Genomic DNA, 27,578 nt, shown 5'->3' on the forward strand with positions numbered 1-27,578 from the left:
ATTAAAGCCAAATACATTTTTATAACCTAACCTAAACGTTTTTTATTTGGACACGGATAATATTTTTATACACAAGAACATACAACATGCGGACACGACTAGAAGTGACACTGAGAGCCGTTTCTTTTTGAGTTTGAACGAGCAAAAGTTGATCGAGAAAAGATGATCAAAAAATCGTGCACAGCCAATTGGTCTTTTCTTTTCATTCAACATGAAAAGAAAAGACCAATGAATATTATTATTATATTATGAATGAAATTGTTGTATCAGTGCTTGTAAATCAAATGTTCTGTAGGTCTTGACCGATTTTTATGAATTTTTATAATGAATATTTATATGATATTTCCGCAGGCCTGAGAATTTATTATTATACCTTTAGATGATAATGGCCCACCACATTTTTCTGGGCCATTTTTAATTCCTTCACATTTAAAATTAAAATATAATTTGTAAAAATCTTTTCCTTCTTGTTCCATATTTACTAAAGATAACAGATGTAGGTAATATTATAAATTCTAAGTTATCGTACTGTTGATTAAGATTCAGCAAAGCGTCTACCCAGGGACCAATTTATGTGCAGTTAATAATAACTTGGATTTTGGCTAAACTATTCTACAAGTTTAGGGCGAAATCTTAACACGCATGGGTAACTCGCTATTTCATGTTGTTTGAAGTTTAATGATAAAGGGTCGTTGCATGAATGCACTGAGGTTATAATAGCCAACATATAGAACTATGGGGTTACCGAACCAAACACCGAATACGATTAAAATACTCAATAAGCAACAAAAATAAAATAAAATATGTTTACTATGGAATATAAGATACAGCTATCGCTTATTCCACGTTATTGAATTTTATCGCAAAGAAGACAGAGGGTATAGGCCGAGAGAAAAAGCCGGTGTAAAAAACTCTTGGTACTCATTGAAAATAGCTAATCATCATACAATGCATATTGTCTAGGGTATTTTGGGAGACTTATTCAGATCTATAATACTCTAATTTTATAATATCTAAAGAATAGTACTGAGCTACTAATCAGCTCGTGCTCTAGCACTATTCATGTCAGTAATATGGTTTACGGTGTCACTTAGCTGATCTTTTTGCTTACCTCACGCACTAATGACCTTACAAAAGCCTTTGAACGGGTTTAGCATAAAATTGCGTTCAAAATTGCCGAGATTGGACTCGAGAAATTGTGCGAATGGATCAGTAGTTCTTCAAACCCTCCGCCTCAATATGCCACAAGATGCTTCAAAGCCGATGATCAGCTGTAGAATAAAAAATAATATTATAAAAATTATCAACAAGGAAATAAACAGGAAAAATGTATTAAAGATTCAGGAAATGACATGACAGTAAAAGGATTTAAATTTTAATTGATTAGCTCCGCTTTATCTGTGAGTAGTAATTATTTTGATTTTATTTTTATCATATCTCACTAGTATTCGTTTGGTAATCTTTTTAAGCCAGTTGAGAGATTAAATTTATTACTATTAATAAATAAATATCATTTTTAGATAAAGAAATACATTTACAATGTATATTTAAGTATTAGGGAGCGACTTGCTTTTTGTGATTGCGCAGGTACGGAATCTTATTATTCCATGACTTAAAGTGATTCGATAACAGCATAGACAAAATCATTTGCCAAATATTATATGTTTATTTCTTTATCAAACATTAAAACCATAAGACTCGAAGCATGGTACTACGAAAAACAAGAAATAATTATTCAGATAATAAGCACGTGACAAATTGATGTGGATCGTAATTTTGGTCGAAATTCATAAGAAAGAAGAGCATGTGATTGGCGGTATAATTCAGTATAGTCATCGTATGCACTATAATGCATTATAGAGTAAGAGCTGGCAAGCAAATTATCTATATGATTTGCTCATGGCAGATTTTTAATAGCCATAATTATACGATAGTAATCATATATCAAGACCACGTCTGCCACTATGGTAGCGCTGTCTTCTTACATGACACCCCTTTAAATTTTTTTAAAAAATAGGTTAATTATATTATTTTCTCATGAATGCCTTGTCAAAGTGAAAAAAAAGGCAGTCATCAGGCTTTGAGATATTTTTTTTTACAATAAAAAAAAGTTTTATACATTTTTCTTTCCTTTCAAATCCCTAAAAATAGACCACAGATACATAGGCTGCCACTATCACAGGACTGCTTTTTCAAAAAAAAGTTTTTTTTATTATAGAACAGGGGGCAAACGGGCAGAAGGCTCACCTATTGTTAAGTGATACCGCCGCCTATGGACACTCTCAATGCCAGAGGGCTCACGAGTGCGTTGCCGGCCTTTTAAGAATTGGTACGATCTTATAAGGGTATCATTTGTGTCTGCGTCCTTAAGTATTGATATTTCTTATCAAAAAAGACTAATGTTCCGAAAGCAGACCATTTGAATGATTTTTTTAGAAATCGTAGTAATTAGTCATAATACTTTCCCTCAGATTTGCGGACTACAACGTACTTTAATGGTCAGTAGGTAAATTGTCTAACTTATAGATTTTCTTCGTTATCTAAATTGATATTGACCTTGACCTTGAACTCTAGATGCAGACACGAGCAAATGATTAAGATTTTTTTAAATTATTTTTTATTTTAAATCTTGTATCAAAAGAACCCTTAGAATGCAGCAACGCAGCAACTTTAATTCATTAAAAAAATGTCGTATTGATGCGAACTATAATTCCTATCAATACGAGCAAACTATAGACTTAAATGCTCCCAAGCACCCCGGATAATGTCATATGATTTGCGATAAAAAACACAAATTTTTATACTAAGAATCTTACATGCATCGTACGCATATTGTCATCTAAATATTCGTAAACACCGGTGCGAAGCCCAGTTGGGATAAGAAAAAGAACATGAGATTCATGAGTTGGCACGTATTTATGGTACCCAATTATTACATTGGCATCCATCCAATGCAATTTCGGAACTAAACACGGCGCATTTTGCCGAAATTCGAAATCTTTTTCAGTTTAACCTTTACTTGTCTTAGAGTAGCAAGGTTGTAAATATTACAACCATGCGAGCTTGCCACACTTGCGAGCCAGCAATATTAGTGTCCATGGGCGGCGGTATCACATAACGTGAGCCTCCTGCCCGTTTACCTCCTATTACATAAAAAAACCCATTTTAAAATAAATCTTATACCGCATTAATTACTTCGAAGTGTTTACCCATTGGATTTCCCTGATTGTAAAGCCGAAAATAAATATTAATTCCACGTGAAACTGAAGTAATAATTATTGTTTTCATAATTATTTATTCATGAATCAGGCTATAACGTTGATCAATATTTGCCAGGTGCTTATAATAATTATTGATGTTTATTAGTGAAACAGGAATGGTTTTTTTAATTTCCGGCGTAAATGGAGCTTATTCTTTAAATGAAGGATATGGTGCAAATAGATGTATAGAATTTGTTGTGTGTGGCTTAGACATAAAATAAGAATTTTTTAACCGAAAGAAAAATTCACTCAATACTCTCAAAAAAATCGTCGTTTGTAAAGTCGGTTTACTGACGATAGTTGATCGTGACAACGTCAAAAGAAAATACTGATGGAATGGTAGCATTCTTTAAAAGGAAATTTTAATTTTATTTGTTTGATAGAAATTTTGTTTGGATATAGAGAAGGAGGTAAATGGAAATTTTCCTCCTTCTCTATATCAACTCTATATCAACAATTGAATTGATTAAGTTATATTTATTTGTACGCATAAACACAATTATTTCATTTTTTTGTTTTTGCTTAAACAATGGAAACAAAGTAGTAGCCGGAAACCAAAACTGTTATGGCGAATTTTGATTTAATAAATGAATTAATGTTTGAATGTATATTATTATTTTTATTAAAAAAAACATTATTCGGATCCGTCGGAGGCCCCGCTCCATTTGGAACCGAGTAAAAAGCACTTAATGTGTTAAATTACATCACTACATAGTATAAAACAAAGTCGCTCTCTTTCTCCCTATATCCCTATGTATGCTTAAATGTCTAAAACTACGCAACGGATTTCGATATGTTTTCTTAAATTGATAGAGTGATTGAATAAAGTTGTATATGTAAAATGACATCCATTAAATAGTAGAGAAATACTCTTATTTTTAAGGTGTCTAATGTGATGTAATATATGTAATTCCTTTTTTTCGCTTACATTGCAAACGCAAGCGGAACCCTACGAGATTTATCATTATTGTACTAAATATTTTTCACATTAAGAAGGTCTACAGAAAACTCCGTGATGGTATATGTCTATCTCTTTTGGATATCCCACAATTAATTTTTTTTCATTTTTAATCGAATGATTAAAATTCGAAGCGATTCTAACCAATACACCATTAATCCTTATTCAATGAAATACCTTAAATACAATGTTGAATTAATATAGATCTCTATAAAACTATTGGATCCATTTTAATCATTTTTCTGTGAGTGACAAAAGGGCTTCGCACAGGTATAAAATATATTTTATACCTGTGCGAAGCCCGAGAGGGCTGCTATGTACATAAAATATACACAACGTTGTGAACGTTTTTCTGAAGTGTATAAGTATCAGCATTTTGTATATAAAACCCGGTTACATGTGGCATAGTTAGAAACACTTGTACAATAATAAAGAAAATGGATATAGTTGACCACAGCGGAAATCCGAGTATGTAGAGCGTAATGTCAGCCGTGGGTTAACTAATTGGGTGGGGCGGGTCGGATGTGCGAACAAGGCAAATGAAGATTTATCATCTCCCCGGTCCTTGGACACCGGCCACCAGTCAAGTCATATATATAATAATAAATTGTTTTTAACATTCCCAAAGAGGAAATAATAATATTTTGTGTACATAAGAAAATATCCCGATAATTTACGAATAACATTCTTACCGCTATAACATTTTGAGTTAATTATTTTCATGCCCCATTTCCAAATGCAGAATAAATCTCTAATATGGTTTTCGGAACCTAGCACGATTTTGAAAATAGGGATACTCTTCTCTAATGAAATCCCAGAGGCTCTTTTATCTCTGCCTTTTAATAAAATTAAGAAAAGCTGTATAAAAACCTGGGACTAGTGCTGGGCAGGTTACTTCTAATGAATTTGCTATATTTGTTTTAAAATAAGTATTGTTTGTTGATTTGCTTTTTTAAAAGAGTACTGAGAGTTTTTACGTCGTCTTTTTCTCTCGGGCTACACCCTCTGCCTTTTTTCCGATGAGTGCGAGAGATGCCTACAGATTCAAATTTACCTAATGTCGTGGAATAAGTGATACCTTGATGTTCCAAAATAAACATATTTTCTTTATTCACCTCACTCCACTCCCTACATCCCTACTACCCACCTCAAACTATGTGAAATTAGAATGCAATCACTCATAAAACTATATAATAATGCACTGGATTTACGTCATCCGAGTTATTACTTGGCCATAATTGTACAAGGAATCCCTTGGAACTTCATTATCAGAAGGAATGTTATCATGAGCATATATAAACATACCTAAGCAGATAATAGATAACGCTTATGATAAAATATGCATAGATAAAGATAAAGTAGGCAAAACAATGACACTGAAGTTTAAAATCGGAGATATGGTATACAATCAGGTAGCAAAATCAAAAGCAGAAAGAGGTAGGCAAAGATGAACGTTTCAGTATGCTAAAGAGGCTCACTGACCTTCATGACTCGACACTATTATCGGAGCATTCGGCATCAGTAGGAGTAGAAGAATCAACTTGGTGATGAAGAAAGTATGTCCAAATAAACATTTTCTACTAATAAATCACTGAATAAAGAAATTTTCAGCGACGCCATTAAGTTTTCGTCAGTTTTAAAATTCATATATACTTAAGAGAAAACTGTATTAGTTAAATGGAATTGCCACTCTCAGAAATAAATAAGTTTGATCGAAAACTATGCTATTGCTATGGGAGTTTTCAGATAATTACCTGATTTTGATTAATTATAATACCAATAATTTCCTAATATAAAATTTACTCATAACTACATTCATTTTTACCTTTAGTGAAAATGACTTTGTTCTTATTCTAAAAAGATTTCATTTACAGGGACTAGAAAAGACCGAGTTTCCTTATGTCTGGCGTTGACGTCGCACAAAATTATACATACAAACAACCATAAGAAATAGAAGAATAAATCACACAAGTGGTGAATACATTGTCACCACACAAATACTCAGAAAAGAAAACACGAAAATACTTGGATTCTTAAAAAGAGTTATTAAAACCACACAGAAGAATTACTACATTAATTTTGTTCGTGGTAATCATCCGTTAGAGATGTGTATCTATCGCAGCCAACTAGCTTAATTAGCTGTTCAATTAACAGCTTAGCCTTTAACTAAACGGCACTGTTTAACTAGCGGCCTGAAAGGTAGCCGTAGCATTTGTTTCAACATTTAATAAACTGGCTGGCTAATGCTTAGGCCATTTAGAAAGAAAAGATTAAACATAAACATAAAAATAGAAAAGATGAAACATAAACATAAAAATATTTCATTAGAAATAAAATGTCTTGAGAGAAATTCATATTATTATTGTCACTACACTCTTACTTTGTACTTGTTGTTATTGATGAATCTTTGGAAAACACCATCAAAGTTATGGTTTGCCGATGCCATATTGACAGTTTGAAGAGTTTCGTTTCAAGTTTGAAAGCGGAACTACATTGAAATTAACAGTCAACAGGCCAGGCGAGTAATGAAACGTCAACGATTCATGTCATATGCCTAGCTGTTTGATCAACTGGCTGAATATCTTTCAGGCTGCTAGTTAAACGGTGCCGTTTACCTCAACGACTAGGCTAATATTGGAACGGCTAATTAAACAAGTTGGCTGCGACATATCCATAACTATACACTGGTACACGCAATACTAGCGTTGCAACCTTACAACCCCTGATTTTATGTTAGTTATAAGCTCTTGTATAACTCTCAAAGACAGTTGATAGTTAGTTAGATAGTGAAGAAGTGAAAAGAGTGTTCCATTTATTTGAACATCTCAGCTATCGCCAACAAACTTGCGTTAAGAATATTATATGTGAGATACATATAACAATATGTGTTATAGTTTTACAAAAAAAAAATTGCTTATTTTATTGATCTGTGTGTGTTTAATGTAATGAAACCCAAAAGTAAATGCAGAAAATTTATTATCTTTTAGAGAGCGTTTAACAAATCACATCACAACTATTAACCTAACAGGCGTAAACTTAATTTAACTCGTTATTGTCCCCAGAGGGTTGGGACGAATTCTTCAATGACGTATCTCAAATCAAAGTCATTCTCAGAGAATTGGTCCGCCAACTCCTTAAATTGCTCATCTCTCCAGAGCGCTTCGTACACCTCTTTCCATGCATTAGCACGGAAGCCTTCAATGGCGGTTATAAACTCCTCATTCTCAGCAAGTTTCTCTTGATATAAAGCATCCAGCTTGGTTTTGGGGAAGAGCTTAGCAACATCTTCCATGAAACTTCTCATGGTTGTGCCAGAAACGGAAACAACACGGTTGTTAGTGTAAGCGGCCTCTCCAAATCCGTCAAAGGTGACGTTCGAGTTCATGTAACCTAGAAGATTAAAAATAAAAAAAGGTTTTAGGTCCCAACTGTCCCAATAATAAACAAATAATCATTATCAATATAACAATATTTTAGTTGATCTGATATGGTTATAATACAAACACAAAATTAATTTTACCACTGTTCTTTGAGGAGATTAAATTTGCGTTTTACGTTCAATATTTATAGAATTAATAAACTTACCAGCAACTAATTTCAAACGGTCCATGTAGTAAGCAACGAAGATGTCCTTTCTTTTAAGGTATCTGTCAACCTTGAAACAAATAATGATTAATTGAATTTATTGGTTATCCAGTGCAGGGTTTGAGTTTAATTTCACATTTTTTTATGTTTTAAAAGTAACTTACCGATATGAATGCAGGCACATTCTGGGCAAATACTGTGTAGTAATCAAGAAGGTCAATTTTATCGAGGAATTCCAAGCTGTTTCTAAATTCGGGGAAGTTCATGTAAGACTCCACAAGACTCACGAAGTTATCACCTTCTGATTGCACGATGATGTCCAAAAACTCATCGAACTGGTTTTGGAAAGAGAAATAGATGGGCGTATTTTGTCCAAAAAGAGCTGGTCCGAGCTCTTCAAAGAGATACTTCACATCTAGATCGTGCTCTGCCAATGTAGATACAATTTCGTTGAACATCTTGTCTTCCCAAAGTTTTTTGTAAAATTGTTGCCATTCTTCGCTCTTCAGGGCGTCAATGGTACTTTTAAAGACTTTGTCCGTAGCATATTTGTAGTCATACAGTTGACGAAGTTGTTTCCTGGGCAGTAAACTTACGGTATCCACAATGCAAGTGTGTAACGTCGTTCCAGTAGTAGGATGACGACGTTGCCTCTTGTGTAGGTCGTGGTTTTGAACTTGTTTCATTTGATCAGTCAATAGCTCTTCAGCGAAGTACTCTATAAATGGCAAACACGTTATAAATTTATATTTAGTAAAGTAAAATCGGATAATATATAAATTACTGTGCAGTATTTTGTATACTTACTAATGAGAAGTTGGAAGCGATCGATATAGTAAGCAATAAACATATCGTTACTTCTCAGGTAGCCATCAATCTGGAAACAAAATATTATAAGAATATCTTCAATCGTAGAAATAACAATACAACTGTTATTTTGTAAGGCAATGGGACTTACCGGACGTACATCAGCTTGCGAAACAACCTGTGTGTAGAGGCCTATCAAACTAATATTGTTAACATAGTCCAAGGCTTCTAAGAATTCTGGATGAGCACTGTAGGCTAGTACTACTTGACGGACGAAATGGCCACCCTCCAACGCAATAATGATGTCCAAAAATTCGTCAAATTGCATTTGGAAAGAAACGTAAAGTGGTGTGTTTTGTCCGAAGAATGCTGGAAGTAATTCCTCAAACAGATATTTTAGGGATAATGCATTATCCTCCAGGGCGTCGGCAATATTTCTGAAAGTTCTATTAGCCCAAAGAGCGTTATAGAGTTGTTTAAATCTATCGCTTTTGATTGCCTCAATTACGCCTCTGAAGAATTCGTCGTGAGCCATCTTTTCATGGAAGAGCTGACGGAGCTGCCTCCTTGGAAGCATACTGACAGTGTCCACGATGCTGGTATCCAAAGTAGTTCCAGTGATAGGGTGACGACGCTGTCTACTGTGCTGGCCACTCTTGGTACTGTCAGGGTTAAATGAGTTTACTCTGGCAACGTAATCTTCGTAACGTTTGACATAGTAGTTGACATCGATAGTCAGATTCTTCAAGAAGTCTGTCAGCTGAAAAGGTAAGAAAAAAATCTTGTATAAGTAGAGTAAACCAAATTAATAGACTACAATTGATACAATAAGGTTCGAGACGAGGACAGAATGATAACTCCACACATATCGTTATAGACTTAATGCGATACTCACTGCTCTGTACTCGGGCAAACGTTCTAAATCTTTGGCTAGTTGTGTAAACTTAATTGGAGCGTCGATAGCATTCAGACCCGCACGGAATGTATCGAATCCCATGTAATTCCCTGTCTGGCGGCTTAAATGAGCACCTTCTAAAGCTTCACTGATAGCCAAGAACTCCTCGAAGTAGTCCTGGAAGTTCTTCTTTGCCTTAGGTGCTGCACACCCAAGGCATACTAGACTTAGAAGCACTATTGTTGTCTTCATGTTCGTTATGTTTACTAGACCGTTACATTTTTCCGTGCTTATATACAAATTCACTATCAAAATACTGATCGTAATGATCAGATAAATATCGGATAATGAAATGTAAATTATTTGAACACGTCTTCGTATTCAGTGTTGGACAGATACAAGATATATTCAATATGTTTTTAAAAATACACAAAAGACACATAAGTTTAGTTCGGTGTCGGTTGTCGGAGGGATGTTTAAATGTATGTTAAATGAAACTCTTTGTTTGAAGCTGGGTGTCCACTGGCTTTATTTGTTGTATTGTTTCTAATGTTTGTATTTGTTTCTACTATAAAATTACAGGGCTAACAAAAAACCAACTGGGCGTTTATTATCTTTTAACTAAGTATAGTCGACCTTAAAAACTAAAGAGCTATTTTGGCATCATGTGTTTGATAATAATTATTTTATGTATGTATAGAAAATTAGAAAATAAAATACATATTTCGATATAGAATAAGAACAGAGAACGCCAAGAGTTTGCTGTCAATTGTATATTTAGAAGTAAATGTAAAATGTTTTATTTTTGGGTGGTGTAGTTTTGACACCATTTCAGACTAGGTTTGAATATTTTTCTATTTTTACACGCTAACGTTAATATCGACAAAAGTAGTATTTTCATACCACTTTTCAAAGCCTATTCTGGTTTGTACGTAGGCAGGATTTTTAAGTATATACGGTTGCATAGACATTGCAATTTACTGAGACTGAGTACATTCCACTTACGCTTGCCCCCCCGTCCCACCACAGAAGTGATAAAAGCCTCACTATGTCGTCGTATATGTTATCAATAAAACAAATTATTTGGGTTATTCCGTAGTTGATTTGATTTTTTTTTAATCCGATGGAAAACGTGTAATCTTAAAAGTACAGCGTGTAATCTTTCTTATGTAAGATATTTTTAGCTAAAACATTACATAAAAACCACATATACAAGACTAAGTTAAATTATATACATGAGTTTGCAAGTATTATAAAACTGGGACACGTGATTTAGCTTCGAGAGCCGTGTAAAAAGTGTATCCATTAAAATAATGTATCTCAAGTATGTCGCTCGATTTAGGAAGAAAATGAGTGTGGTAGGGCATTTCACGGGCCACAAATTCTTCCGTGAAAACAATCGTAAAATGCTTTTACTACTCAAACATTCACCAATGATTCGCGACCCTAAACAATAAAAATACTAACTCAATCAACCTACCAAATTTTACGGTTCCTTATAGGTGAGTGAATTTATTGTCTCCCTAAATTATGTGAGATTATAGTTTACGTCTTTGCTTTGATCTATACCCCACCCTGAATGAACCCACCAAAATCCAGCTAAATGGTTTTCTCTAATATGTATGAGTTATGCTGGCTATGGACGGACCGCATGTTGCAGTCAAAAGCAACAGCTATAGAGCAGTCAGCTATAGATCCGCAGTTTCCATACTAAATTCTTATCCGCAACACACGGACCGCTCAAGCAGTTCCTGAGTGCTCGGAGCAGTACCTTGCGGTCGAGTTTCGCCGTGCGGCGGAAATTTTTCCGACGTTTCCGTGACCACGCACGTTGTAAAGCACGCGAACCGCAAAAAATTTAAAATTATGTTTAATAATTATAAGTTTAGTAATACATAGCTTTAATCCGGTAAAAAGTGTTAAGTATAAGTATATATAAATGTGTAAAAGCTATGTTAATAAAAGACAATTATTGTTTTCACTAATGAAATGTAGTAAACAGGTAGTCATTGCCGTTAATAAAAAAATAATACCAACACAGGGCTTTGAAATTTATTAAATGAAGTGGATGAGTGGGTGTGATTTATATCTAACTGTATTTAATTTACAAAAATATTTCGCAATAAAGAAGCTCACAAACGGTTTGTTAGGGCGAGGATAAATTTGGGGGTCATGAATCTTCGTAAACACATGTGAAGAGTGTCCCTTTTCAGTGTAATTTTTCTTTTCTCGAGCGGTAAAGAGAATCTTAATTGGAGGATTTCTCGGCTGCTCAATGAAAAATTATGAGGCAAATGAGCACATACTCGGAAAAGTTGGGTTCATTTTGGCCCCGCAAAGAATTCTGATCTTTACGCATATGTGTATCTACGCTGATATTTGCTTACTTATATTGTAACATAAAATTATATCTTACAATAGTTGTGGAAACACGACCATGTATTTTGAACTTATAATAAAATGTGATTAATAAATCCTTTAAGACATTATGTTTTCAAAATTCGTACGTTTTTTATATTGGTAACGATAAATAAATAAAAGGTAAAAGTGTATGTGATTCGTTTTAATATTCTTTTAAATCATAATAATAACTTTCCTGACAATTAATTTGATTAAGAAGAAGGGAACACAAGATATGTTCTCGACGCAAACATTGTTATCTTAAACCTAACTGGCAATTCTCATACTGCTTTAAAAACGCTCAGTTCTGGAACGACGGACGTACAGGTGGATTCGGATTTTACCCTTACGTCCGCTGATAAAACTCACTTAATCCGAACAACTCCTCTGAACACTCTGCATGGTTAATGCGGTAGAAGATACAATGATAATCCACATCAACACCAAACGGATCCCTAAACCCGGATGATCACGAGGGATCAAGCCGTTCGCAAAGTGACTAGTCGTCGACGATTCGAGACGCTCTTAGTTAAATACGGTAATATATAGAAAAAGAGCTGGTACATTGGGTGGATTTTAGGCTTTCTTTTTAAGATTCTACAAGTGGTGGCCAGAAGTGAAAGTCTTGGTGAGCACATTAGCCGTTATTCTTTATAGAGTGTCTTCGAAGAGAGAAGAGACAGAGCGACAAAGCGTGGTTTTTATCAGAAATCGCGCAGAGTTGTCTTAGGGTTAAATTGAACAAAAACAAAGCGATCCTGATCGACAACTGCCCGAAAAATACCTGCACGGCCAGTGTATCTGTCTATATTAGATATATTATATACCTTTAATAAAAAATAAATGAATTTAAATTAAAATATTATAAAACTTCGTATGTTTGTATCACACACGTTTGTAACCCATCTCCTCTAACCGCTAAGATTTTTGTTTTTTTTTTTGTATATATTCAGTAGGCCTAAGATAAGATAATATTTTTTATATCATATTATAAGATTGGCTCCTTTATTTATTCCCTTATACCACCATCATTAATTTTTAAGATCAATGTTAGTACTTTGTACAGTCACCAGCTGCCCTCAGAAGTATTTCCGAACCAATTCTACTTAGGCTCCTTCAAGAAAAGATCATTTCTTCTGGCGATGTGAGTGTCAGTGTGTAATGGCGGTATCACTTAACACCAGGTGATAAAAAAGGTATAAAATGACAATACATATTAACGCAGGTGAGACCGCGTACATATGAAATACAATTGGGGATAATCAATATTAATTGCTTTTGGAATTTAATTGCGTATAAAGAAACAACAAAAATATTCCTAATCTGTATTTACATTATCACAATTTTCACAGTCAACATACAATAAATTTACAGGATTTCCATTATACACAACTCTCTGGCCCCGGAATTTCTTCTGCAATTAAGTGTTCCCTTCTGCTCAAGGTTGCTGTACTTAATGTTGCTTTGCTTGACGTACTTTTGGGCGACGCCAACGACTGTAATAATTGTATCGTTATATACGCAGCTTCTATACAAGAAAAAACAAGTCCACATCATTGGTATATTATGGCTATCACAGCCCGACCGACCATCAAGCTCAAGACTGTCAGAATTTTAAGCATAGGACGATTACATTTTTTCATAAGCCTCAATAGAGGACCCGTGACAAGAAAATGTCACTACAACACATATATGTCTGATTATTAAAATCATAATAACCTATTGGTATTATTTTATATTTTACCAAAGGAAAAAGTAACACACAATTGATGAATTCAGATTAAAATAAGTAACAGATATACAGTATAATGATAGTTTAAGTATTTAATTAGATTCTGATTAAATCTAAAATCTTAGTCACCATTAAAATCTTATCTAAATAATTTAACGACATTATCGTAATTTCGATAAGATCGTGCCATGTAAATGCAGTATCCAATATTATATTTATTGATAAAAAAAATTTTTGTGAACTATGAAGGTGAGAAAAATGGGAAGGGGTAAAATGAGAAGAATCAAAGTCAATAGGAGATGAAATCTCGGAACTGTAAAAAATGGGCCATCACGGCCCTTCTCAATCAGCAAAAAAGTTGCTGAATTTGAACGCAAAGTAGACAAGACAATTTAAGTTTTAATAAAAAGCGCCAGTCTTATTCTATTTAAATAATAAACATAAACATTAGTACAAAAATACTGGCATAAATCAAAGATAATAAAAAAACATTAATAACCACAGATATCTTAAAAGAATTATAATATTCAAATAAAGAAAACATTTAAAAATCGAACATCATGAATTGATATGTAAATAAATGTGAAATAGTTTAACCCACATTTCGCTGCTCCTGTGAATTGGAGCTCCGCTCGCTGGTCCACTCGTCACCATTGGGGGCGCCATTTTTGACAGCCTCTACACACTCGATTGGAGGGCACCCATCTAGAACAAGCGCTCTTTAACGTTACTAATGAATATTTGAAATTGATTGGTATTTTAAAACATTTCAATCCGGCCGACTGTATCTCTGGTACAAATTGAATTATTTTTTTATCATTTCTTAATTTTTAAGTACATACATATTACACGAGTAAAATAATATTTCACAAAGGCCAAAAGGATAACAATTAGTGCACTGTTCACATAGTAGTTAAGTGTGAAATACACTTACAGAAAAAAATATCTAAAAGTAGTAGTTTAGATTTTTAAATCGAGCTTAAGGTCCAAGGAAGAACTTTATTAGACTTGCATGTGAATACAAAAGACAAATGAGAGAGTGCGAAAAATATGCGTAAATTTCGAACCGAAATTAAATTTGGTAAACATGACGTGAAGTAGATAAGTGGTTTTCGATACACAAAATATTGAACAAAGCGAGGATATGTGCCCCTGGGACACGGACGTTACAATACTAAGATTCGTATAAAGTGCTTTAAGGCTTACAGTCAAATAAAGTATTTTTATATTTCCCCAACAAGATGATTGATTTTAAACCGTTAAGACTAAACACACAATTATTTATTTTCAAAAAATAGTAAACAGTATTACATTTATAAATATATTAAATTCTAATGATAACGTAAGAAATATTATGGTGTATTTAGAATGATAATAACACAGTCAAAATATTATTTATTTAATTATTAACAGTTTGTTATATACAGTAATGTAATACATGTATTTATTAAGGACGACCTCATACATAGTACTAAATTTATGGCCTGTTTTACAAAATCTACAATACAGTTAAAATAAATGAAAGAGAGATCAACTGGCTTCACTAGCTTCGCTATCGAGCGATCCCTTCTAGACAACCACTATGAGAAAAAAAAGTTAAGGCAAGAGAAAGAAGTGCAAAATACATGTGTAAACAGTGAACACAAATAAAAAAAAATGCACATGAATCACCTTAATTTGAGATCAAATTCACAGATGTGGACACAGGACAGGTAATGTTTGTATAGTAGATATTTAAAAGAACGTAGAAGAGGATCTAAGCGATTATAGTCAGGAAGCGAATTACATAGCCTCACTGCGAAGACCTTAAAGGATTCGCCAAGAAAGGAAGAACTTCTTAACTTAATGAAAATGCACGATCCAAATCTATGTGTAACTAAAGATAACATTTCTACAACGGATTTCACGAATTCGAATACTATTTTCTAACTGCTAACATAAATATTACTTTCCGCATGGCGACTAGAGCTGGGAGTAATTATAAAAATAATATAACCAGATGTTTTTATTGTAATCAAATGATAACATAGGTCGATGTTTGAATTTCTAAAGTCGTTGTATTATTTATAGGTTCAAGATGACGCGCCCTTAAAGTGAAGTTTTTACCTGGTGGCGGATTTAAAATGTCTGGTTGTATATGTTTTGCTGGCTTCAATGTGTAAGCCACAACATATTGTCCATCTGCTGCATTTAGCTGAAGCTCTGGCGTTTGCTGCTTTGTAACAGTCCCGCTTCTGTAAGTAAGACGAAATATTTAAAAAAGAAGTATATCCTTTTCATTCAAGATCGGTTAGAACACATAAGAACAGAGATAAAATGTTATGAATTAATAATTACAGACTTACAAATATGTGTGGTTTGTTACTTCTCATTTTAAACTGGACAAATAGAATATATTATTAAGAAGACAAGTCGTTGGCTAATACAGAACGCTTTTTTCTCAAAATTATTGAATTAATAATTCTTTTGGCGCAGTGGAGAAAAAAGATGAGAATGAATTTATACGATGCGCGCGCACACCAACACCTAAATGCAACGTAAAGTTAGGTTTAGGTGGCATGGAAATCGATAACTATGTTCAAGTTTTTATATATTCTAGTATTTTTATATTTAGAACACGTGTTTCGTAACAGTACAATTAAACAGTTTGAATAAATAAATATTATTTTGGTGTTTTTAAATCAATTTTATATACGATGGTGATAGTATTTACTAATAATTTATTTGAAATAAAATCTTTTTAAATTATTTTAATATGTATCGTTGATCACTACTGCATTTTAGTTATTTTTTTCCATACGCCAAAGAAGTATACTTATAATCTCAAATTTAGTAATATTAAAATCATCATAGCAATATTTAGAAATACTGTTCATGGCTATTTACGAGTACGACAAGCTTGTATGTTCGCAAATAAAAGCCAATAATATTTTATTGTATATAAATAAACACGACTACATTACATTATTGAGAACATTTCTTCGAAACAAACCTTCGTTTTCTAAGAAAATAGCCGGCTAGTACGGCAGCGCTTGAGCAGAATAGTACTGCGATGACGATTGCCAAAAAAGCACCACGTGACACACCCGCCATTGTACTTTGACTTCCATCTGTATCAAATGAAGTTTATTAGTATCTAGAATTAAAAAAAAACACTACTTGTATTTTACAGATGCGCATTAATGACGTGCTGAAACGTTCATATACAACCGTAGCACAGCAAATACTCAATAGATAATAAAAAAATACGAACAACTTGGTAAAATAAAATAAAAAATTGCAAAGTATAATAGCAAATAACGTTAACTACGATGTTTGTTTCAATTTAAAAACTAACAATAAATGCGTTGTATCAATCTTATTTGTTGAACTTTGTAAATACTAAATGTATGAAACATTATAGTGCATGATTTTAAATGATAAAATATATAAATCAGTAGCGCTACGACCTCTTTAGGTCTTGGCCTCAAATTTCTTAATCTGTTTGGTGATCATTTTTAAATCTAATAGGCAAGTAGGTGATCAGCGTCCAGTGCCTGACACACGTCGACGACCTTTTGGGTCTATGAAAGAAATTCCATTAGTGCACAGCCGGGGATCGAATCTACGACCACAGGTATGAGTCGCATGCTGAAGCCACTAGGACAACAGTGCATAATTTTATATGCATAAAATACCAGAAACACACACACAACATATTATGTTTGCAGTATTTTCTAAATTAAATATTTTATTTTATCTTTATTTGACCTAGAATGTGTAGCAAGTAAATAATGTTATTAAAGTTGTTTTTTGCAATCAATCCTACACACCGTCGCTGTATACAAATACCTGTTCTTCTTTCTGGGTCTTGATAGGAAAGAGCCTGCAAAAGCACTCGTTCTGAAGCGCCTTTATCATTTTGCGAGTGCACTGTTAACCGAAGTGAACTGCCACTGGACCATAATACTGCTGCAGGCATCAGGAAAACGGCCACCCCATCTGTTCTTATGGAACTTATGTTATTTATCATTCCTTTTTATCATTCTACGTACCATAGCCGCAGCCAGGTTGATTGGTGTGAAATATGCTACTACAATCACTGGAGCGACTCATTAGGCTGGGTTCACAGCATACTACTGATGATAACAGCACATTGACTCGACCTACACAAACTACAGTCAAGAAGCCACAGCTTCGTAGAAATATTCAGTCAAGAACAGACAGAGCTTCTGGCTTCAACACTATTTCATCATATCTCACTTTATACATCTTCGATACAAAACATGAATTTAGGAGTACGGCTGATATCCCTTTATGAATGAATCAGTATTATTATGTATAACGCCGTCATCGGTCTGATAATGACTGAAAGTGAATACTCATCATATAAATCTTCTATAATCTTATATAATCTTAAATAAATAAATAAATGTCTAAAAGGGTTCAGTCTGTGTTTGCAATGTAAGCGGAAAAAATGTAATTATTTACATTTTTTCCGCTTACATTACTTACATTAGAACCTCAAAAATAACACTACTTCTCCACTATTTAATGGATGTTATTATACATATAAACCTTCCTCTTGAATCATTCTATCTATTAAAAACCGCATCAAAATCCGTCGCGTAGTTTCAAAGATTTAAGCATACAAAGGGACATAGGGACAGAGAAAGCGACTTTGTTTTATAATATGTAGTGTATTAGTTATTTTATAGTATGTAGTGATTCATCACTACATAATATTATAAATACATACATAATATTATAACGTTACTTCAGTAACGTAATTTAAAAAATCAAACTTGGTATTGATTGACTCTGATAAAAAAATTGATGAGGAAAATCTAATAGTTCTATTTCCTATAATATTATCATTCAAGAACAACCTATTGATTATAATTTGAAAGAAAACATTGTCACCATTAAGTATTAATTAGTTTCGATATGATTACATTGATGTTTCATCAATGGATTTAACAAATGCCTCTTAATAAGGTAATTTCCAGTTCTTTTTAAAAATTATTATTGAAATTAAAAATATTATTCTAATTTCAATGATAATTTTAAAATCGAGTCATTATTAAAATAAATGATTTGTTTATGAATATATCATATTATATATAATATACTATTTGTGTAGATGTTTGGTGGTAACCAACATCAGGCTTTGTCTTGCCACATATTAAACAAACTTTAAAAAAAACATTAATGAAAACATACCAGTTTCATTAGCTGTAACGTTAAATTTTGTTACTCCAGTAATCGAATCGAAGGCTTCAAGAATCAAGAGCTGGGGTAGTCCACCATCGTACCCTGTCACACATCGTACAGCTACATAGACAATTATGTCTTTTCTATATAATTCCTCCCAAGTTGAGTCATTTCCCGTCATTATTGTACAGTTTCGAGGCGGAGCTGGTCGAGCTGGTGGTAGAATTGTATTGTATTAAAACCCTTACAAATCTGTTTACCATGTTAGTAATGTTACTATTTTATTTATTAAAGCAAATCTTAAAGTTATAAGCTATGAAAGAAACCAGTACGAAATTCTGATTTATTCAAATATAAATTGTTTTTAAGGTTAGTTATTAGGTATATTAGAATTAACTACAATTATATTTTATTTTATTTATTTATTTATTTACACTTCGTTGCTAAAGAAATACAAATAACACAGTATATATAAATTACAAGGGATGCAACGGGCGGCCTTATCGCTAACAAGCGATCTCTTCCAGGCAACCCTAGTAAGAATAGAAATAAATAAAAAAAATGATGGGTGCAAGAAGTGCAGAAGTTATAAATTTATATTAAAATATAGAACCTTAATCTATTAGTTTATTATAGTGTTTATTATTTAGATTGTTGCAAGTTAAGTGAAACTTGACTTTGTTTGGGTAGTTCAAATATTATTATACTACATGTGGCAATTTCAAAATGAATTCATCTAAAATGTTCAATGCGGTTTCTTTAATATATGTTCCGTCAACTTATAAGACTAATAGAATATTGTGTGATACGTACCAGCTGGTACTATTTGGAAAATACATGGCTGAAGTTGTCGGCCGACCGCGTTTGTCCCTCTGCATGTGAGGGCTCCATAATCCCTCTCACTTGCTGGTGTGTATCGTAACTCACTTGTGCTTCCATTTAATGTACCTTTTATGAATAAACAATAATAATAAGCCTTTTTATTTCCCGTTTTACAATAGTTGGTAGTTGCTATATTACATTAACAAAACTTATAATTATTTAAACATAATTTTAAATAATTATAAGTTTACAATAATACATAACTTCAATCCGTTAAAAAAGTGTTTTTCTTTAAATGTGTAAAAGTTATGTTAATAAAAGACACTACTAAATATTGACTTATGTTAGTAGGTTAGCTTAGACTTTATTAGTAATTATATATTTTATAAGAATTAACAAGAACTTGGGTAAAGACCTCCTCCAAAGATGCCCGTTTTTGTCAGTCTTGACCTATTAGGAATATGAAAGTTTAAAAATAAGTCAGTGAGTTTTTAGGTGTAGGCCTCAGTTTTCTCTGTTTTATAATCATTTGTCAATCTAATAGGCAAGTATCAGCCTCCGGTGCCTGACACACGCCGTCGAAATTTTGGATCTAAGGCAAGCCGGTTTCCTCACGATGTTTTCCTTCACCAATCGAGCGACTGTTAAATATGCACATAAAAAGAAAGTCCTAAAATATAGTTTATAAAAATGGTACAGCCGAGATTCGAACCGACGACCCGAGGGAATTACATGCTGAAGCTCTTGGGCAACACTGCTCCAATATAAAAATACATTGTATATTATGCGCGACATGACGATAGGAAAAAAATCATATTATTATGATTAACAAATGGTTTTTTTTCTTTCGAGCATGCAGGAAGATCATAAGCGTCCATGGTTGCCCATTTTCGTGGGTGCGTTGCTGGCCTACGAGAGAGGTGTATGCTCTGTTTTTTAACAATTGAACTCGAATCTTCCCGGCAGGACCTCCACCAGGGGTGGATGCCACAGTTCACTAGTTGGCAAAAGAAAATGTCTCGTGAACCGGACTCATCCGGATCTTCAGTCAATATTTCTCGTACGGTGATGAAAGCAGGAAGTGATAAGATTATACAGTCTGATATGTAATATTTAAAAACTTTATCACGTGCTATATACTACATGCTCATAATTTAGGCATTATAGAATTCCACAATGATTAGCCCAAGCCTTGCAACTATGATGATATTTTTTATTAATTGTGACAGTTTATACTTGTAATTATACCTATATATCTATGCAGCGCTGCAAATATAAATTCTTTTTGCTAATTTATAATTAACTTAAACTAGATTATGCGTTATAATAAAACTTTCTGTATTAAATACCTTTTTTCTATTGATAGTGTAGTTTTTTCTAAAAACGTAGCATTCTTCATTTATGAACTAACAGGTTGAAAGATAAAAAATTAAAGAGATTTTTATCTTGTTACGCCAAAGAAGTATAACTTCAAACGCGTATACATAAGTACATATTTTTTTTAAGTCGGTGCTACGCCCCGAGAGAATACCCAGGGCTCATTCCATGCAGCATAGCATATTATCATTCCATACATTTACAATTTATACAATTAAGTAAAAAATGTATCTATTTTATTTAAAATTATCCTGTATTATTTAATGCATCCCCGAATATATCATAATAATATGAAGGAAATAAGATTATCATTGCGTGGTTTCATTCATATAACATCAACAGATAATACAGGGAAAATTCTAGACATAATTTTCATTATGTCTTATAGTTGAGTCACCATAAATAGTGATCAATATATTAAAAATAAAAAGTGGCAATGCAATATTTGAATATGATTGAGACATACTTGATCATATTCTTATGTCTTAAAAGTCTTCTTTACATAACACAATATGATGTTGATTTTCGGGTCTATGGCACGTATTTCTTAAGATAATCCCTTCACCGTACCAGCGAGTGTTTAATTTTCACGTAGACCAAAAATCAATTACCACACGAGTTTATCAAAGGTAATATTAATCATAAATCTCGTAAAAAAATAGTAATTGTTAATTGTTGTTGAATTTTCCTTTTAAAATGTTTATGTTTAATATTAAGCTGAATGTTTCGTGAATACTTCTAATAAATGTACATGCGTACTACATTATATACGACTTATTAAATCCAAATATTTACGACTATCTACAAATATATTCAAAAAAATTTACATTTAACTTCATCACTATTATGAAAATATTTATATGTGAAAAAAACATACACCATTTTAAAAATCATAGCAGCTTCCATAACTATAATACTAATAATCAATACCAAATTATATGCCAGTATAAAACGAGTAAATTTTCCCAAAGCATACATTTTTATCGCTAGTCAGGAACACGTGTTTGAAGTAAAAACACGTTAAAAGGAAGCGAATGAATTCAAAAAGAAATTAACTTAAGAAATAAAGACTCGGGGGCGATAGTCAGCAGCGAGGCTACTCAAATAACGAATGTAAGGAAGCAAAACGTGTTACATTTGGTCCGTCATGTACTGAAATGTCACTTATCGTCCATGCGCCGGGATATCTCTTTCCCTACAATATGACAAGGGGGCCGATGGCTGGCCATGCATCGTACTCGTGAACGGGTGGTACTTGTGGTGACTGGTCGAACTTGGATTGGTAAATATATGGTGGGTGTATTATTTCTGCTTTGACTCACATTCCTTCCCACAGGAATGGGAAGTAAGGGAAAAGATAGGAGGATGATGAAATGGCTGCAGATACTTGCAAACATTTTGTAGAGAACTGGTAGTAAATGTAAATTTAAAACCATTTTTATTAACCTTCCTAACTGTATCATAACATACTTATATGACTTATTTAAATTTAAATATTTGCAAGTAATTATGACTTGACTGTTTTATTTATTATCACCCTTTATCGGTAATTTTTCAATAAATATTCCTGATTAGAATCTCAATCTATCAGCTGTTCTATTTTTTCAAATTTTTCCTGCTTGAATGTCCGAATTATCAATATCAGTAAAAGATATTGTTAATCTTAATATATATATTTCTTGTGTGCGTGTGTATGTGACTGAACTCCTAAACGACTGGACCAATTTTGATGAAATTTTGTGTGTGTGTTCGTGGTGATTCGAGAATGGTTTAGATTCATTCAATTTTTTTAGTTAAATGTTTTTTTTAATTAATTAGTAGTTGTTGATTTTGGAATGTTTTACATTGGATATCGACAGACGGCGCTACAGTCGCACTGTCAAATTTTAAATAATATTCGAATTTTAATTTTAGTCTGTCCCGACAGTTAGCGCTGCGATCAAATTAAAAAAAAGTTTTGTTATCATTGTGTTATTGTAGACCATGTGCTGGATCGTTAGATATTGTCATAACATTTGAATAATAATTTTCATCAAAATGGTCCAGAATGTTTTAGCTTATTAAAAAAAGTTTGAAATTTTCAAATTAAAGACGTATAGACAGGACAACGTCTGTCGGATCCGCTAGTATCCATATAGATCCATCAAACCTTTAAATTCTTATTTCGTTCAAGAATGATTTATATAAATAATTAACTATTTAATAACATTAAATTAAAAACACAATCTTTATTCAATTTATCAGTTAAACCAAAATTGCACATCATTGTTTATATATAATATCGATCTTTTTAATCGTAGTATCGATGTCTTTTAATATCGCGCGGTATTTTGTTATTATTTTAGGATTTGAATTTTTTGACAACTCAAGATTGTTATCCTTTCAGAAATTACGGCGTGTTTGCACTGATCTGAGAAAAACCGATGAGGTTGGGTATGTTTATTTCCATGTTTCCAAATCAGACACTATGATTGTTTGATATAATTTATAATAAAACAGATATTAGCGTGTCGATAACACATCCACTAGATTTTATTTAACATATACAATTTCCTTCAAAGGAATTACTCATAGTGGCATTTTATTACTTTTAACACTAATGCGTTTATTTTTGTACCGAAGATAAGTCTTTATTACAGTATGTGATTTTTAGTAGAAGACCTGCTAGTTAAAATGTTTACTATATTCCTGACATCACATTTCCAGATGGAGCAGCTATTTCATCCAAACTAAGCTTCTTTAGCAAAAAAATGTGTCTTATTATAAAAATAAACCTTTTTATGTTGTATTAGGTTTTGACAATCGCCCATTGTTGGTTAAACGAAGGTTCTATAGATTGATAATTTATTTATTTATTTCACTACATTTTTCTATCTTAACAGTAATTACTAATACGATAGAATTCCAAAATCCCACACCAACTATTCTAAATACAAAACATAAAAAAATTAAACTTATATTCCTAAAGCTATCCATAACTAACAATATAGCTAGCAACTCTTGTGAACTCATAACACCCATTATATTATATCTTACCATATCTCGCAGGTGATACATTAAAGCTCTCTCCACTGTTGTTGAACTGCCACAAAAACGTGATGTCAGCGGGATCCGCGTGCACAGAGCACTGCACATGCAACGACTCGTCAAGTGCCGCGCCAATCACTTGGGGTGAGGCCATTCCGCACACAGGTGCATCTTAAACAAATTATATGTACGTAACCTAGAGTTAATGAACCGTACTCACAATTTACCTTTTAACTGTCAAATGTTAAATTTATAGGATTAGGGGCGCTTAGAGCAGTGTTATCTTTGCAAAAATTTATATCTTATAAACATTGTATCTTTATCTTATATATATCTTTAAAGATCTACTGTAAGTAGCCTTTTCTGATCTTATTGATAAAAACTAAATCTAGCTTATCACGTAAGTAATTAATGCTTGCGAAAAAAATCCTTAGATTGACTTTATTGATTAGATTGTCTTTTTAAATCATAGGTCTCGGCCTCAAATTTCTGAATCTGTTTCATGTTCATTTTTAAATCTAATAGGCAAGTAGGTGATCAGCCTCCAGTGTCACACGTTTTCGACTTTTTGGGTCTAAGACATGTCGGTTTACTCACGATGTTTTCCTTCACCGTTCGAGCAAATGTTGAATGCGGACATAGACAGAAAGTCCATTGGTGCACAGCCGGGGATCGAACCTACGACCTCAGGTATGAAAGGCGCACGATGAAGCCACTAGGCCAACACTGCTCACGGTCTCGCTTAAATCATAACAACATTTACCGAATGCTATCGTGTAAACCAAACGAACAATGATAGGTATTAAGTGAAAATTGAAAAGCTTATTAATGCACGAGCTGTTGCTGAATTGAGTGCCGAATACTGATGGATATTTTTATTCACGTGTACAAATTTAATATCCATTTAGCGCTGAAACCCACACAAGAACATTAAACGCACATTACCTGCACCCGCAACATGACACAAAACGGGATTTGAAAGGAAATTTATTCCGGTCGGCCGAACTAAAACAAAGCTCTATGAATTAAAGTGTACCCGCAAAACAACATATTGCCAGTTCCCGGGCAATTGCCCTGATATTAGGCAATAATTTTGATGATTTACTAGAAGTAAGCTTCCTCTGCCGTAATTGCTGGAGGAAGGAAACGACTCGTCGATCCGACCAGAATCATTTGAATATATACACGCAGGCATGAGTATTTATTACTCCGTAATTCATACCTAGTGACATTTTATTGTTATGTTGTATCCGATGTGAGGTTATGTAAATAAGCCAAGGCATACATTTAACAGCAGTAACTCAAAATTATGGACCTTTGATAAATAGCCTCCGACACAACCAAGTAAGCTTTATTTATACTTCACAATTGATGGTACCTTCATGGTTTACGTTCAGGATTTACTTTAATAATTTAATAATGAATATCTAGAAATTATCGAGAAAAATCAATCTATGATTGAAAAGAGCTTGAACAATGGTAAGTGGAAAAAAAAAACATAAAAATAGAGTGTCTTAATAGAGATTGTTAGCCACTACTAACAAATACTATCACAAGAAAGTATTGTATACCACTTCATTGAATACTTTCTACTTATTAGTCTTAAATTTGGCTAGATCGTAATCTTAAATTTTGTCTTTGTGATTATTAACTTGATATATTTAAAGAGATAAATTTCGCCAAAATATCATTTAATGATAAAAAATAATCAATGAAATAGATTAAAAAATACACATAGTTAAGCTCAAAAATAAGATAATTAAGATAATAAAGATAACACATTTTTAATGATCTCTATTTTAACTTTTGTGTAAGCGAGAAAAATCCACTGATTTTGACTAGTATAAAATAAATATAATTTAATTTAAAATACTTAAAAAAATTTTTTTTAATCTATACAATGTAAATTAATTTTTAAATACAACCTACACATAACAATAAAATAAATATAAAGTATTTGCGAATTTTTTAAGATATTATTTTTTTATTTACATTTTATTTTATAAATAATAATTATTTTTTTAATGTTTCATTCACATATACATAATATGACTTATCTTTTAAATACAGTTGTTTGTTATTAGATTACAACTTATATCAAAAGCGTTAATACAGTTTTTTATCTATTCTGTTATCCGTGTTTGTGCCACTAGATTGAGTAAAATGTAAATCAGATAAGATGTAATGCACAACTGTATTATTATTATCTCTTAAGACTAGTTATCTGAAACATAATTTTCGTTCATAGATATAGATAGTTAGATAGGTGTGATATATCTCTATATCTCTTAAAATGTCTGTGTAATTCAATCGCACACCACTTACATTGCACCCTTAATCTAACTGCCTCGCTTGATGACTCGCCCCTTGCGTTGGTCGCCTTGCACGAGTACAATCCTGCTTCTTGTCTAGTGAGTCTTTGTAAGACTAACGATCGACTACTGAGAATAATACCAGACCTCATATTCTGTATTACGGGGCTGCCCTGCAATATTTACTTTGATATTTATGTTGTTAAGAAAAAACATACTATTTTACAATTTAAGTTTATATTCCAGTTCTTGCGGAAACTCTTTCGATTACGTATGGAAGTGGTTTCATTATAAATAACATAGATTTTTAGTGCTTCTATAATTTAATTGTTGAAAGAGATACTTGCATTATGATACCATGATATCTTATATTCCTTTGGGTTAGCGCGCACGTTACATTCGAAGTAGACGTCATCTTCCTCCTTTATATCATGAGGGTTCAGAGTGCTGCCCAAAGTCAACGTCACCAAGGGACTATCTGGAAGACGATTGAGTGATTATTACTGGTCTCACACGTAGTTTTTAGATTAAAAAATGTTTTAAGCCAATTAGCTGGCCAATTAAGTTTATTATCTTATTAATTCTAAATATGATTCAGTATGTTATGTAATAAATGTAAAAATAATCACAAACTACATCATTAAAGTAGTTATGTATAACATTCATGAATATTTAACACTATTGTATATAACTACTAGCGGATCCGACAGACGTTGTCCTGTCTACACGTCTTTAATTTCAAAATTTCAATTTTCAATAAGCCATTGTGATGAAAATTATTATTCAAATGTTATGACAATATCTAACGATCCAGCACATGGTCACACACGATATGACACAATGATAACAAAACTTTTTTTAAATTTCGGGACAGACTAAAATTAAAATTCGAATATTATTTAAAATTTGACACTGCGATGGTAGTGATAGTATCCAATGTAAAACATTCCAAAATCAACAACAACTAATAAATTGAAAATTAATTAAAAAAACATTGTGACAAAATTGTGAATCTAAACCATTCCCAGATCCCCTTGAACACACACAAAATGTTTCGTCGAAATCGGTCCAGTCGTTTAGGAGGAGTTCAGTCACATACACACGCACACAAGAAATATATATATTAACCCTTAACACCACACGCGGGGGACCTAGGTCCCCCACCGCACCGATTGTAGCAAATATTTTAAGTACTTTAAACCCGATGCGC

The 27,578-nt window shown here is 32.8% G+C and overlaps 2 protein-coding genes across 2 annotated transcripts in view; both read right to left on the bottom strand.

Moving 5' to 3' along the window:
* Positions 1–7,177: 7,177 nt before the first annotated feature.
* Positions 7,178–9,787, bottom strand: LOC111001557. The gene is made up of 6 exons (XM_022271486.2): positions 9,506–9,787; positions 8,762–9,370; positions 8,611–8,680; positions 7,968–8,521; positions 7,804–7,873; positions 7,178–7,608 (listed from the first exon to the last, which is right to left on the bottom strand). The coding sequence occupies exons 1-6, from the start codon at positions 9,755–9,757 to the stop codon at positions 7,268–7,270; spliced, it is 1,896 nt and encodes a 631-aa protein (XP_022127178.2). The 5' UTR covers positions 9,758–9,787; the 3' UTR covers positions 7,178–7,267.
* A 3,429-nt stretch (positions 9,788–13,216) lies between these two features.
* Positions 13,217–27,578, bottom strand: part of LOC111001558 (neural cell adhesion molecule 1) — a 93,579-nt gene continuing 79,217 nt past the window's right edge. Inside the window, exons 9-18 of the mRNA XM_022271487.2 lie at positions 26,716–26,846; positions 26,382–26,541; positions 24,066–24,227; positions 19,644–19,778; positions 18,840–19,043; positions 17,469–17,618; positions 16,630–16,747; positions 15,744–15,871; positions 14,239–14,342; positions 13,217–13,401 (exon numbers count right to left, since the gene is read on the bottom strand). Coding sequence (XP_022127179.2) covers positions 13,288–13,401; positions 14,239–14,342; positions 15,744–15,871; positions 16,630–16,747; positions 17,469–17,618; positions 18,840–19,043; positions 19,644–19,778; positions 24,066–24,227; positions 26,382–26,541; positions 26,716–26,846 — 1,406 coding nt within the window. The 3' untranslated portion in view covers positions 13,217–13,287. The remainder of the gene's footprint in view (positions 13,402–14,238; positions 14,343–15,743; positions 15,872–16,629; positions 16,748–17,468; positions 17,619–18,839; positions 19,044–19,643; positions 19,779–24,065; positions 24,228–26,381; positions 26,542–26,715; positions 26,847–27,578) is intronic.

Source organism: Pieris rapae, chromosome 1 (genome assembly GCF_905147795.1).
Source record: "Pieris rapae chromosome 1, ilPieRapa1.1, whole genome shotgun sequence".
Lineage (NCBI taxonomy): Eukaryota > Metazoa > Arthropoda > Insecta > Lepidoptera > Pieridae > Pieris > Pieris rapae.